General features: G+C 32.9%; 1 protein-coding gene across 15 annotated transcripts in view; it reads right to left on the bottom strand.

Annotated features, from left to right (window-relative positions):
* Positions 1–3,123: 3,123 nt before the first annotated feature.
* Positions 3,124–16,220, bottom strand: part of fdl (beta acetylhexosaminidase fused lobes) — a 300,470-nt gene continuing 287,373 nt past the window's right edge. For all 15 annotated transcript variants that reach the window (XM_072520542.1, XM_072520546.1, XM_072520545.1 and 12 more), the window contains 2 exons: positions 15,757–16,035; positions 3,124–3,438 (listed from right to left, as the gene is read on the bottom strand). In XM_072520542.1, coding sequence (XP_072376643.1) covers positions 3,363–3,438; positions 15,757–16,035 — 355 coding nt within the window. In that variant the 3' untranslated portion in view covers positions 3,124–3,362. The remainder of the gene's footprint in view (positions 3,439–15,756; positions 16,036–16,220) is intronic.

Genomic DNA, 16,220 nt, shown 5'->3' with positions numbered 1-16,220 from the left:
AAGCACAATTTACACAAAGCAATTTGGGATGCATAAATTATTTCGAAAAACTCTTCAAATTTCCTTTTAGGGCTTTTAGATCTATAACTCCAACGCTCATTACTCTGACTAAAACTATTTGAATCTTTGTCCCTCATGTCAGATTGTAAACTTGTCACTCCGGGAACAACAAGGATTAGATGAAAAACAATTATTACATAATTAGACTCAAAGGAAAGCTCAATTGGGAATGAAGTAAAGTGATGTCGAAAAAGTAACTATTATACTGCTATAATTTAAGTTCGTTACTATCCAATACCCTAAGTATCTAATTATATATCGTTACTTCGGTATTTTGTTTACATGGTAGGCGACATTATCTGTTATTAATTTGTCTCGTTACTTTTGACTGTTTCAGCAAATTTTCTTTAACCGAATGATCTCATCGCACACTCAACAGAAACAATTTATAGCCTTAGGCCGATAAGATTTGTTTATTTAGATTACTCCTGACTAAATTATAATGAAAAAAAAATTGAATTATTAAGTGGTTGTTAAGTGTAGCTAGGGTGACATATTTTAAAAAATATCGATACGATATTATTGTCGGCGTCGAAATGCAAGAAGATTATTTTTATGATTAGAGAGCGGCTATTTTCAAAATATGGACAATTAATTTCAGAGCAAAGAAGTCTGCTGGAAAATGTACAAAATATTTTATTTTTACATTGTAATTATGACCTCTGAGCACGTGTCAAATGTGTTTTTTTAATGAATATTTTAATTCGGTATGTATGTTTATGGTATTGTTTGTAATTCGCATAAGTTTTTCAAATTTTATTACATATTTTTTTGCATCTCATAGAGTCTTTAAGCATATAGCCGAACTACTATAGTCGCTAAAACCACACTCAGTCCTAACTGCAAGACGCAAGAGTCTCGCAGGCTTAGTCTTGTTCTTGCTAAAATCTTGCACGGTCAGTCTTGGTCTTGGTCTTGCTAAAATTAGGCGGTCTTGGTCTTGGTCTTGGTCTTGGTCTTGCAAAAACGCAAGAACAAGACCAAGACTGCAAGACCAAGACCGATTTTGGGTAACACTAGTTCTAAAGTAGTTATATGGGTTGGATGAGTACTTATCATCAGAACTGGCCGTTTGCCCATCCATTTTATAATACGTAAGGAGTTGTTCTGAGTACCCCAAATTTCTCCCTTTTTAATTTTTTAGGTACCATTTTGAATATCTCTTCTGTTGGACCTCAGGTTTTCACAATAAGTTATTTGTCTTTTGAATAATGATTTGGCTGAAGGTAAACTCGAGTAATAATTATCAGAATACAAGTAACGATAGTAGCCATTTTCGAATTCAACATGTTTATAAAGATCACTATCTGCTCACTCTGAGAAGTATTTGCATTAGCAGCAAAGTTAGTATTTTTACCACGATAAACGATTATGTTGTTAGTATATCCATCCACTATACATAACTTACATAATTTAATTCCATATGGTTGTGTTTTATTTGGCAGATATTGCTTTATTTGCAGTCTTGCTTGATAAGGTACTATCCTTTCATCGACTGCCCAAATCAGTACTTGAGTTAATTTAGCTTGCAAATTTTTGTTTAATACTGTAAAACATTACCTAACTTATAGAGCCGATCATCTTCATTACACTGCTCATTATTACAAAAATGAATGCAACGCTTCAGTAAAAGGAATCTGTCTCGTCTCATGGTATTCGTAATAAACTTATTACTGAACATGGGATCTTTCGACCAATATAAATTTATTGCGGGACCATTTTGGCTATATTGCAGTCACCCAGGAACTTATACGTGATTTTGATTGATGTATATTTAACAATATTTCCCCAGCAAATCTATTTATTTTAGTAACAATATTCGGTAAATGATTATCGGTTACAAATAACTTGTAAGCGTCTATAGGATTTTTTATTTCTTTAACGTTAAAATGTAATATAGGCATATCTTGATATTGTTGCAACTCACCAGCTTCATTGTCACTCTCAGCTGTATCATGCCACTCGTTTTCATCATCATTTTCATATTCTGACATTTTTTCGCTTTCAATTTCTGTCTCATTATCATATTGAATAATTTACTTGCAATTACATCACTGTACGACTCATCTAAAGAAAGAACATTGCTTTTGTCCGAATCAAAAGGATCGTCCCGTTCATTTTCACTGTCACTATGACTCTCGAATCAGTTGTATTTTGGAGCGCATTTACAATACTTATCTTGGTTATATTTTTTTTTTTTCAACTGAAGTACTCGGTTCGGTACACTCTACAGTTTTTGTTTTGTTTGTATCAGCTGTTTGAGAAAATCTTTTTAACGCAAGATGACATTTTTAGACTAGTAAAGCAAGAACGTAAACACACCTGCTATTGAAATTCAAACGATACCAAACGTCGATTGGCTGCTCAAGCATGCATATATAAATATGCGCCGGTCCATAGGACCGGTCTCGTACCCGAGTAACAAATTCTAATCTCTGTGCGTTACCGGCCCCCAAAGCCCGGTACATTTTTTTCTTTTAAAAATGTTTAGAATCTTAAGACAAGTATAATGCTGTTTTTAGCATTTAAAACAAACGAATATTAACGAAGATATGCCTTTCGCAATTTTTAAAAGTTTGTAGTTTTCACACTTTAATAATAACGAGCACCGGTTCCAGGGGACCAGTCACGCAGTCAACCTGTTAAGACCAATATCGCTTAATTCTTGCAGTTGGTGATGTTTCCTTCTTATTTGATTCGTACCTCCTGCATTTAGATAAAGTTGCCGGTAACGACGAAGAAATAATTTCCATTTAATATCTTATTTAATATTTTACAAAAAGTTGAGAAACTGCAATATTCCCTTTTATTAGATATAAAAATAAATTCCTTTGCGACCATCCATAATAATGTTTGTAATATTTTTCCATTTTTTGGCATTTTTAACTCTTTCAAATTTCACTTGTTATATTTTTTAATTGTAATTTATTTTAATAACACTTCACTACTAATAATAAATTTACTTACTATTAAATTATTTCAGTTATACGTCAGTATTTCACTCTTTTATCAATATAAATTTTATCCAACGATTGTCATGTCTGAAGTAATAAAACAAAACAGTGATTATAAATAACATTTTATTTCGTATGTACATAGATCCATGATTTAATCTTAACAACTAAAACACTATTTATTTTAAAGTTTAAAAAATGAGATCAATCTCCAAAACAGTTCAGTCATAAGAATGCACTTTTAGACCACAAGGCGAATGTGTGGTAATTTTTAATTGTTTTTGATTTCACTAAACTAATATCACTGAAGAGGAAAAATCTAGTTGTGTCTAAGGCGAATAAGGTTTGTCAAAGGCACATGCCGGGATTCTGAACGCACCATTCTGGCCACAAGGCCTCAGCTCGAAGACCTCTTTTAACCAATCTGAAAAAGAAGAACGGAATATAATAAAAACCTTGAAATTTTTCCCAGATGTGTTGTTTAAAATAAAAACATAATCTTATCAACAAACTTATTTAAACACTTCCTGAATTCTGGTTCTATTTCCGAATGTATGATACATTAAAGTCAAACAAAAATTATGGCTAATATTGTGGTGGTATTAATAAAATAATTATATCCTACATATATTTATTCGATGAAATCGTATGTAATACTTTAGTTTAAATAAAATCATGTCTAGTAACAAATTTTAAAAATACTGTCAACGCTATTTTAAAATATTAAACTTTAAAATTTGTAATACAAAACCTATAAACAAAGAAGTCATCAAGCAGCTGGTCTAGGTCTAGATAACATACATGTTATGGCCTACAAATGATCATACAAATGATCTAGGCCTTAGATGACATGGGAGTGGATGTAATACATTAAATTTGTCATAAAGTGTGAGAGACAGGTAAATGGTCTAAATATTGGACAAAATACCCGGTTTTGTCTGAAATGGGAGCCCTGCATCATCTAATACAGGTAATTAAAAGCATATACAATATAATTTCTGCCAGAGTGAGAGTAAATGGGGAACTAACTGAAAGATTTAGTGTCGCCAAGGGCGTGAAACAAGGCTGTATACTAAGCCTAACTTCATTCAACATATATGGTGAATAAATAATGCGGAAAGCTATTGCAGGCTAGAACGGTAGTGTCACTGTCGGCGGGAAGATCCTCAATTTAAGATATGCAGTTAATACAACCATCCTCGCTATCTCTGAAGTATAATTGATTTACCTGCTACAAAGGATTGTAAAAATAAGCTTAATGAAGGGTGTTAAATCAAACAGATACAAAATAAGAATCTTTTCGTAAGAAACAATCAAAATCATCTTTTACGGGAGGCCTAGGTTCAGCAGGTGACAAATATAGGCTAGTTGATGATAGATGAAAATCATCTAAGTATAATAAATAACAATATCTATAACGATACCAATATCGCTGTTGTAGACAAATTTGTGTATTTGGGCTATTTAATAACTAACCAGGGAGTTATAATAATGAAACAAAGCGCTAGTCAGCATTGCAAAAAGTTCTATGGCAAAATTAACAAAAATTTGGAAAAGCAATGAAATAATTATATTCTAAGGAGGAAAAGACAGTTAAGATTTTATTTCACGTATAGGGAGCTTGCGCATCCGTTTATACGTATTTCAGCCCAATAGGCATCATCAGAACGGCTTTCGCAAGCGCTCTGAACGTGAAATAATTCTTCTCTGTCTTAGGAAGCAACTATAACATGGCTTCGTATAGACGCAATGTAGCGACATCTGATAATAAAATCGTAGACTAATTTTCGAAACCAAATTCAAGAATTAATCAAAAACAGACGTTGATAAAGGTGTTAAGAGAGACATGGGGAATCTAAAAATTGCATTCCACAACATATCTCTTCAACTAAGCAAAATTCTTAGCGAATTGGTTTCTAGTACTCGTACAGAGTATATCGAAATAACAAGGAAAAGACAGTTAAGATTTTATTTCACGTATAGGGAGCTTGCGCATCCGTTTATACGTATTTCAGCCCAATAGGCATCATCAGAACGGCTTTCGCAAGCGCTCTGAATGTGAAATAATTCTTCTCTGTCTTAGGAAGCAACTATAACATGGCTTCGTATAGACGCAATGTAGCGACATCTGATAATAAAATCGTAGACTAATTTTCGAAACCAAATTATTATATTCTAATTATTATATAGGCTAAAACGGTACCGATAGTACTACGTGTGGCTACAAAAAACGGATCAGAATGAAGAAGACATGGCAAGGTGAGCCGAAGAAAATAACTTCAGCTAATCCAGGACCCAATGTTATCATGATCTTTTATCACTAAGCGGTGGAAAAGAAGGTTCAATCCCAATAATATATTTGTCATATAAGAATAGGTTCTTCTTCTTTTTATATAGACATGACTCTGTCTATTTTTCATTGTGCCTCCAGTAAGTGGTCGTTCCATCGTTTTCGTGGTCTTTCTACTGATCGTCTTCCTATTAGGGAACCGTCTTTACTACTTTATTTGTTGTAATTCGGCTTATATGATCGTTCCATTCTACTCTTCTATTTCTTACCCAGTTCTTGATGTTCTCCACCTTGAATCTACGTCGTATATCTTTACTTCTAGCTCTGTCCCATAATGTCTTACCATCAATTTTTCTAAATGTTTTTATCTCTGCTGTTTCTAACATCCTTTTTGTCCTATCTGTGTCAGGTCTTGTTTCTTCGTTTCTTTCCCGATATTTTTATTTCTCCATATTGTTTTATTTAGACAGTCTGCTTCTCTGTTTTGCTCTATTCACTTGATCTTCCACTTTAGATTCGAGCTTTCCGTAGCTATATAATGTGATGTCTAGAATTTAAACTCCATCACTTGTTCTATTATCTGATCTTCCAGCTCTAATTTACATTTTAGTAAAACATAAGAATAGCGGAATTAACAAATAAAACTGTCGTGGCCCCTATCCCTTAACATGACAGAGATCCATTAATTGTATAATAACAGCTGCAGTGAATCCTAAAAAAGTTTCTTTTAAAAGAAGGTTCAATTTTAAAATGGCAAATTGGAAAGACTTTATCAAAAATTGGATAAAAAAGAACTATAACGCTAACACCAGAAAACTATTAAAACATTGCAGAGCTTGTAAAAAAACATCAAGAACACATATTCCAAAAGATTACCGCGCGGAATATATCGCAGGTCTTTATAATAATTCAAATGAGCTATTGTTGCAATACCAACAAGTCTATGATAATGACCTGTTCTCCGTACCTCATCCCCGAACCGAAAGATAGAGTACTCTGCTGGAAGAATTAACTTGTCATTAAATATTTACCGTGTTTGGAATGATAAAAAAAACATTAGCGACGATCCTACAAACCAATAACAAACAAAAGACAGCAAAGGATCAGATTACACACTACCTTCTTCTGAACCGAAAAAACGCCGAAATAAGCCAATGTTACAACGTGGTATAGGCAATGAAAATAATACATATACTATCCTTTTACCTATAAAGAACTTCTATCAGCCATTTCTGTAATTAAAGTTGGCAAAGCAGCAGGCTTGAATAATATTAGAACAGAACAGATCAAAAATTTTGGAAGAGAAACAATAAACTGGCTCTTAGTAATAATAAATTCGTGCGTGGGAGTTTTAAAAATACTTAGGTTAGGGCGCAAAAAAGCACCTACCGAAGCCAAAAATTTCCGACCAGTTTCACTGCTTTGTCACACTTTTAAAATTCTCGAACGGATAATACTCAACAGAATATCGACTATCATAGATGAGAAGCTATTACCAGAGCAGGCTGGATTGATAACGAAAGTCTTGCTGCACCTAAATCCTGAATCGTGTACAGTACATCTAGCATGGCTTGAAGAAAAGGAAAAGAAAGGGCGCAGCTTACACTAACTTAACTTTCGCGTATATTGACCATTGACTATTGACCATCAAAAATTTATAGTAAAAGTTTATGAAATAACCAAGGGTTTTAAATTGATGTGCTGCCATGGTGGATCCTTTAGAATCAACGGTTTTATGTTATATATCTAGAAAGGACCGCTGAAGAAATCAGTAAATTGGATTGATCAAAGGAAGCGTGCTTTCAGCTCTTTTCTATAATGTTAACACTAACTATTTGACATATTACTTTATAACGAGCCATTTTAATTATGTTAACGATATGGCGGTAGCTACACAGGGGAGAGATTTTAAAGACGTGGAAACTAAATTGTCGGATGCGCTGAAAAAACTAGCAGAGTACGACAGGAAAAATTTGCTAAGAATATTACCCAAAGAAAATCCAAGACTGCGCGTAGCATCTAAATAACCATTAAGCCAGAAAAAAACTAAACAACATGGCGAGGAGACCTGATACAGAACTGTACCGACTCAAAATACTTGAGGGTAAAATTGGATCGTACTTTTACATTTAAAGAACACTGCGAAGACACACGGGCAAAGATTTTCTAAAGAAATAACAATATATTACTATGCTCACATAGGGCAGGGAAGATTGGAATAAAGGTGTACCCATACAAGCTGCTGCTACCTGGTACGCGGATGGCTCAAAAACATCGGAGGGTGTGGGAGCCGGCATAGTAAGGACAAATCAAGGGATACATTTCCCGGTAAGTCTATCTAAGGATATGACGGTTTTCCAGGTGGAAATAACGGTCATCCATCACTACGTCGAAGAAATAGAAAGGCAGGAAAGAACGTTCTGTTCAGTTGCCATCTTTACAGATAGTCAGGCAGCGTTTAAGGCATTCAATTCTGTAGAGGTCAATTCTAAGCTAGTATGGGATTGCGCGTGTGCCCTAAATAAACTAGGAGACCGTAGCAAGGTTACGGTAGAATGGGCACCGAGGCACGAGGATCATAAGGGCAATGAAAAGAAGATGAAATAGCCAAACAATGCTCATCAATGCCATTCATTGGACCGGAACCCTTCTGTGGCGTTGTAAAGTCAATAACAAGAACGGCTGCAAGGAAGTGGGTAGTTCACAAATCTCTGGAATGGTTGAGGAATTCACCAGGACAAAGACAGTTCATTACAATACATATGCTAAAATTTACGGCAGACCTAATAAGCAAAGACAGGAAAACAGTCAAAGCCATAGTAGGTCTTCTAACAGGGCACTGTAAGCCGAATAGGCACTTGAAGCTGATGGGATTATCAGATGATGACCTGTGTCACCTTGAAGAAGAAACAGCAGAGTACATTTTATGTCAGTGTGACAGTCTGGCAAATGTGCAGTTTTTTGTATTAGGAGAAGAAAATCCATCGGCAAATAGCTACATGGAAGGTACAGTCTTGAAGCTACTAAACTTTATAAAAAGGGTCAGGCTAGATAAGGTTATCTAGGACTAGAGGACCACAATAGATCTGAAAAGGTCGCAGTGGAATAGGCCGAAAGGCCACCGCTCTAAATATATATATTTAACTAATGCTCACATTCGTCATTTTGGTAATGTTATAAACCATATGGCCCGAATAATATCAAAATGTTTGTAATCCAGCTCAGTTCATAACTAATAACCGCTGATCGAAATTGCTCCTTCAAACATCAAAAGAAAAGTAATTTCTTGAATCGAGAAAAAGATGCAAGATAATGATCCACGCCATCCCGTGTTTGCCCAGCGCACCCATCAAGGTTGAAACTTCATAGGAACTTCACGAGTACCACGTTTCCGATTAAAGCGACCATTGAACAATATTGTCTATAAATTTGGAGAGATGCGTCGGTTGCTGGTGCCAGTTGATGCGACCAAAAGAAGAGATGGCTGCAGGCCATCAATTACTCTATACCACATGGAGGTCTCTAAATATACTAAGAAATGGCACGTTATGGTGTAGGTCAAAGTGCTTCTGTTTTTAAGTGCAAAATCCCGAACATCTATTGGATTGCATTGGTTCGCTCTCAATATCGAAATTAATCCGGATGAATGTTCCAATGAGTTGTTCCAAATATTACATTTAATATTTCTAAAATATTTTATTATATATAAAATCCCATTTTGAGATTGATGTGAAAATTAAAATTAAATTAAATTAAAATTAAAAATATAATTTTTTAATCAACTTTATTTATAGTTTAATGTATATGAAAAATATTAATTATATTAGTATTTTGCTATTTATCTTTTTTATACACTAATATTTTTAATAAATTTATTCGTATTTGTTAGAAATATAATTAATCGAAAATTTCTTTTTTATTTTTTGACAAATGCTCTATTCATACAAATTTGTTTTGCGGTAAATGAATTGAATTCGTTGTTCGAAATTTATTCATTTTTATCCTAAATGGAAACATAGAGGCTCTATGAATTTAAGGGGATTATCAAATAATTTTAAAATGTTTAGTACTTATAAATTATTGATTTTTTTATAAAAAGCATATTTTGAGATTAATAATTAAATTCACCTTTTTTCTTTTATGACTCTTTTTGTAAATCATAAATAAATCATCATAATTTTATTTGATCTAAAATATAATTGTGTATTACGTAAAGTTAAAAGTGCTTATTGAAAATGGCAAGTTGTCGAAACGTCTTTTTTACTCTTTGTGTCATTTAACTTATATGATAGTTCAATTATACTCTTCTATTTCTCACCCAGTCCTTGATGTTCTCCACCTTGCAATTCTGCTGTTTGCTAACATCCTTTTAAATATACCTATTTACAACAAACTTCTACATCTGGTATATTTTAATTAGTCAAATAACATCATATACTGATGCTAACACTATTCCACATAATCCTTCCCGAAACATTTAAGAGGGATGATAGAAAATCAGCTATTGATTAATTAAAATATTGAGTTTACTTAAAAAGTGAAGTTCTTCGAAAACGACGGTTTAAATTTGCTAATTTATTCAATTTACTTCCTGAGATTGGTTTTTTTTTTGTTTTAAACCGAACTAAATTGAGAAATTGACCCAAAAAAGACGAGTTTCATTCACGATCAATAACAACAGACTAACGTATAAAACAGAACAAAAATAAAATCTTCTAGTCTTACAATATAACACGGAAATGGTAACTAAAAAAGAGTAAAATATAGTTGCTCTATTAAATATCAATAATGAATATTCATCTTTCGTTTATGGATCGTACTTTGATATTCTATAACAACATTAATCACCAAGGTTCTGAAACTACTTTTCTGTGGAATATGTTTATATGGCATTCAAGTCTGTTATATGCCCGAAGCACCTGCTCTAATAAAAATACATTGCAGAAAGAAAAAATCCAGAAAGTTATGACTATCCATTGTTATTTATAAATAAGGAATTCCATAAGATTGACGAAAGAAAATAACAAAACACCACAAGCAATTCAGAAACACATACAAGCAGTGACTTAAAGATAAAAACAATACCATATGTTAAGGGCTTATCAGAAAAACTGAAAACGATAGGAGACAAGTACAACATCACAACAACATTAAAAACAACCAACACACTGATATTTATCCTTGTCAAAACCAAACTCAACAACACACAAGAAGGATAAAACACTGTATCAATAAAATATCCTGTGATTGCAACAATTTGTATGTGGGAGAAACTGCAAGAAACTAAGTGTTAGGATAAACGAGCATGAAACTGACTGCAAGAACAGAGACTTCAAGAAATCCCAGATATGCAAACATGCCTGGGACAACGAGCACAGATCACAATGGAAAGATGCGTCAATAATCATGAGAGAAACAGACATGAAAAAGAAAAAAGTCAAAGAAGCTGCCCGTATCCTACTTAACGAAGAAAAATGTGTAGCAAACCCAACAATAGAATGTAGCAGGGTTTGATTGCCAATACTAAAAGAAGAACTCAACAACAAGAATATACCAACAATACCGGATTAATATTAGGTCGGAAAAACATCACTTACAATCTTATAAACAATATAATATATGCAAAACAAATACACAAACATAAATCCTCTTTGTGCAACTTAAATTACACAAACACAATTAGCATATAGATTACACAAAAATATAACTCAAAAAACACAAAAAAGTCAAATTTTCCCAGGGTAAAAATACCACCTTCAAACTTTTTTCAGCCAAATACATGCTGTTGCCTACAAAAATTGATTTCAAGTATGTCAATTTTGAAAGGACCAATAACAAACAAATTGGTTATACATTTTCGAAAAATTCTTTAAAATAATCTTAATCCCATATATCATATAAACATATTATTAACACATTAATTACTTTTTTTTTGGATAAATATATCATTTTGTCGATGCTCATGTTATTGACAGCCTTTGGAAAATAGATGCGGTTGTTTATATATTCCATTGTCTTTCTCTTTTTTTCTGGGTCCCTCCTCACTATTTTTTTTATGTATCACTAGATGTGACACGTATTTTTCTCTGTTTTAAGAGTTTTTATTTTTTCACTTCAGTTAACAATTTCATTGTAGTCGAGCATAAGACAAACAACATAACCATCGAGTTAGAATCTATGGAGAGGGCATCATCATCATCATTTTGGCTTTACAACCCTGTGTGGGTCCTAGCCTCCCCAAGAATTTTTCTCCAGTCGTCCCTATCCATCGCCTTCCTCCGCCAAGCACGTATTTCCATATTTCTCATGTCTTCATCGATGTTATCTAGGAATCTTGTTCTGGGTCTTCCTCTTCTTCTTTGACCAATAGGTCTATCAAGGAGCGTTTTTCTAGCTGGGTCGATTTGCTCCATCCGCATTACATGGCCTACCCACCTTAGACGTCCTATCTTTATGTGTTTTACGATATCTGGTTCCCGGTATATCCTATAGAGTTCGAAGTTGTATCGTCTTCTCCAGACACCATTTTCATTTACCGCTCCATAGATGCGCCTTAGTATTTTTCGTTCGAAACATCCTAACATGTTCTCATTGCTTTTTGTTAAAGTCCAGGTTTCTGAACCATATGTTAGGACTGGGCGTATTATTGTTTTGTAGAGTTTTACTTTTGTATTTCTTGATATAACTGTAGATTTAAAAAGGAGATTAAGCCCAAAATAGCATCTATTAGCCGTGCAAATTCTGCGGTTTATCTCTGCGGTAGTGTCATTTTCAGTATTGACGAGCGTTCCCAGGTATACAAATTCGTTAACTGCTTCGATGACGTCATTTTCTATAACAAGTGGCGGTAGTGTTTGTGGTTGCGTACCTATTTTCATGTATTTTGTTTTATTGGTGTTTATTATTAAACCCATTTTTGTAGCCGCTTCCTTTAATGCTACGTACGCCTCTCGTGCTGCGTTTTCCGTTCTCCCAACAATATTGATATCATCAGCATATGCTAAGATTTGCACAGATTTGTTATATATTGAACCGGTAGTTGTGATTTGTGACGTACGTATTACTTTTTCCAGAGCTAGATTAAATAGTATACAGGAGAGTGGGTCTCCCTGACCTAGCCCGTTATTTGTTTTAAAAGGTTCAGAGAGTTCCCCCTGGATTCGTACTTTGCATTCAACTTTTTCAAGGGTTAGTTTGGTTAAACTTACCAACTGATTTGGTACTCCTAGGTCTATCATTGCTCTAAACAATTCTCTTCTATTTACAGAGTCGTAGGCTGCCTTGTAGTCTATAAATATGTGGTGCGTGTCTACACCGTATTCCAGTGTTTTCTCTAGAATTTGTCTTAGGGTTGAAATCTGATGAATTGTTGATTTTTGTTTGAAAAAAAGTCAAATTTTAATATTCCTAGGGTAAAAACACCACCTTCAAATTTTTTTCAGAAAAATACATACTGTTGCCTACAAAAATTGATTCGAAGTATGTCAATTTTGAAAGGACCAATAACAAACAAATTGGTTATACATTTTCGAAAAATTCTTTAAAATAATCTTAATCCCATATATCATATAAACATATTATTAACACATTAATTACTTTTTTTTGGATAAATATATCATTTTGACGATGATCATGTTATTGACAGCCTTTGGAAAATAGATGCGGTTGTTTATATATTCCATTGTCTTTCTCTTTTTTTTTGGGTCCCTCCTCACTTTTTTTTTATGTATCACTAGATGTAACACGTATTTGTCTGTGTTTTAAGAGTTTTTATTCTTTCACTTCAGTTAACAATTTCATTGTAGTCGAGCATAAGACAAATAACATAACCATCGAGTTAGAATCTATGGAGAGGGCATCACGTGACTAAAAACGACCTCACTTCGGCCATATTGTTTTGACACTTTTGACAGATCGTATATGTTTGTTTACGTTTGTTGATTTTCGAATATTTTTAGTTTTATAATACTTTTATAGAAACTGTAATAATATATTGTGATAGTGCATAATATTGGTTTCTTGTTCTCAACGTAGTTGCAGTGAAGTTAATAAAAAATCTTCAGGAATAACGTTCTATAGGTTAGTATACAAATATGTAAACAAAGTAATGGCCCGTACTTCAGAGAATAAATTAATAGTATTTGACTGTATTAATTTATCTTTATGTATAATTTATCGTGTTTTTAGTGTTTACCGCGGGATAAATAAATCATAGTTTATTAAAAATGTATTGCACTTTGTAGATTATGATTAAATCTTCTGAATAACTAGTCATATTTTTATAGTAGTTTTAATATTATTGAGTCCGGCCATGATCTTACCGCCATATTGGTATCACCGTTAGCCACGCCTACCTACGCCGTTTTTAATACACACGTTAATTCATAGCTTCTCCATAGATTCTAACTCGATGAACATAACCGAAGAATTTATGTCAATTATATATATATATATATATATATATATATATATATATATATATATATATATATATATATATATATATATATATATATATATATACGTATATACGTATATCCACATAACTATTTCAAAGCGGAAATAAAAATCTAAACGTCAAAATAAACTTAATTCTTAATTTAAACTAAAATTGTGGTTAATTCTGTAACGATCCAAAAAACCTATAAGTTTTAATTCACGCGTATTTTAAATTTCATCCGGTATAAGGTTTTAATTCGCGCATTTCAAATATTATTCTGTATAAAGTTTTTTGCGTTTTAGAATTTCGAACGAAAAGACATACTATGAATGTTAGTTTATACAGTCTTCGAAAAACGCTCCCTCTTCAAATCTCATAAGTTACTATAAGCACTTATCGTTTGTTTTTGAACTGCGTCTTGAAGGCGTCGGTTGGAATAAACAAGATCGGATCAATTATTGTTTACATTAAAAAAAAGCCGACGAAGCTGGAGATTCAAGGTTATGCGAATTAGAATTTTTTTACATAATTTTTCCCGCTTGAGATCTTGAATAGCAAGAGGCGCACCGCTAGGTAGGCGATACCGTCTTTTAGTCGGTATTGGCGATGTTCGAGTGTTTAAAAACATCTTTATCTTTGAAGATTAATAATATGTAGTAACGAGAAGTAAAGATTAAGTTAGTGGAAAATGGGTTATCTTTATTTGCAGTGTGTATGGTAAAACAAGTTCCCAAGTCACTATAAGTTTTTACCTTTTTTATGTATCCTGCAAAAGCAGAATCCATAATTACGCTCAATATTTCAATGATGGTGATCTATGCAGGGAAAAAACCTTGTTATCATTTTATTTTTCACCAATATTTGTTGTACTTAGTATCAATGCAGTGTTACAGTGTTTTTAAATGGAGTATATCTCCTTCATTTTTTTTGCGTCGTGAGTTGCCATGGTTTTTTATACACAACACCAAATTTGTACATAGACTTTAAGAAGCGAGCAAACTACATATCATGATATAATTATGACACAGATGAATTTTAAATTCTCATTTTTTTTAAAATAGTTTTTCTTGTTGAGATCATCTTTAACACAAATATTTTTACCAGGTCATCGGAAGAAATGAAGTACCATCTTTCTGTTTGTAAGATCTAAGTTAATATGTACAGTTAAATCTATATTTGGGCTAATAATAAATATTGCTTGTCTTTAACACCATAGTTTTTAATTTATCTAACACTCTTCTTTTCTCTTGGACCACTTATAAATAATTGCTAACAGGTTTGCGGAATGAAGATACAATAAAGTGTCATTGTTTTCTGTTATTTGGCTATATATGTATTTTGGTTATTTGTTTATGTATTACGTATTTTTGTTTTAAGAGTTTTCTTTGTCACTCGCAGAAAAGAAAAAGTGGTGCCCTTTTTGGTAAATTATTTATTATTTTTTTTCTTTGTTTTGCTTCAGTGATTGCTTCTTTTCTCTTGGACCACTTATAAATAATTGCTAACAGGTTTGCGGAATGAATATACAATAAAGTGTCATTGTTTTCTGTTATTTGGCTATATATGTATTTTGGTTATTTGTTTATGTATTACGTATTTTTGTTTTAAGAGTTTTCTTTGTCACTCGCAGAAAAGAAAAAGTGGTGCCCTTTTTGGTAAATTATTTATTATTTTTTTTCTTTGTTTTATTCTGATTCTCTGGTATCTTAATATTTCTGGTTTAGCTCTAGTATCTTGTATCTAGAATATCACCTTTTAATTTTTTTCTTTTTTTTTTCTCTAAATTTTGTTTTTATTTTTGTACTAGTGGAAATGGCTCGAGAACCCACAAATCTTCTAACGCTGACCAACGTCGCCTCGTTCATTTTATGTATCTCCAGATTACTGTCCATCGTATGTTGTTACAATTCGTAGCAATAATAAACTGTATCAGGATGCCACAAGAAAATAGCTTCAGAACAATCTAAATATCAAGCAAGCAATCTTAAGTTAAATAAAATGATTAACATTACCTATCTCTGTGAGTATTTAATCGAGTATACACATCCTCTTGTATGTTTAGTGTAGTGAGGTCGATCTGTGGGTCACTCCACATTCTTTCAGCGAAGGCGGCTGCTCGAGGCCATAGCCTTGCATCCAGAGAGCCTTCGTCGAATTGCTCGCTCCAAAGACAAGCTTCGCCTCCAAGGATAAGCTTTTTGTTAATGTACTGTTGCTGCCAAGGCCGATGATTATAAACTGTCTGCCAAGGACGATAGGGGTCACATGCAGCTTCGCCTGTTTCCCGCCATCTGAAATAATACAAACATATTATTTAGATAATTAAATGTCATTGTAATAATTTGTAATAATATTTAATTTTACTTGATACAATTTTAAAATATTGTATCATAACAATATACCTATACTATAAAGCTTATAAAGAAATAATTTCAACTGATTAAATATTTAAAATTTATTTTAATTATTCAAAAAA

Source organism: Diabrotica undecimpunctata, chromosome 1 (assembly GCF_040954645.1).
Source record: "Diabrotica undecimpunctata isolate CICGRU chromosome 1, icDiaUnde3, whole genome shotgun sequence".
NCBI lineage: Eukaryota > Metazoa > Arthropoda > Insecta > Coleoptera > Chrysomelidae > Diabrotica > Diabrotica undecimpunctata.
The sequence above is the reverse complement of the archived record's forward strand: the minus strand, read 5'-3'. Positions and strand labels throughout refer to the sequence as shown.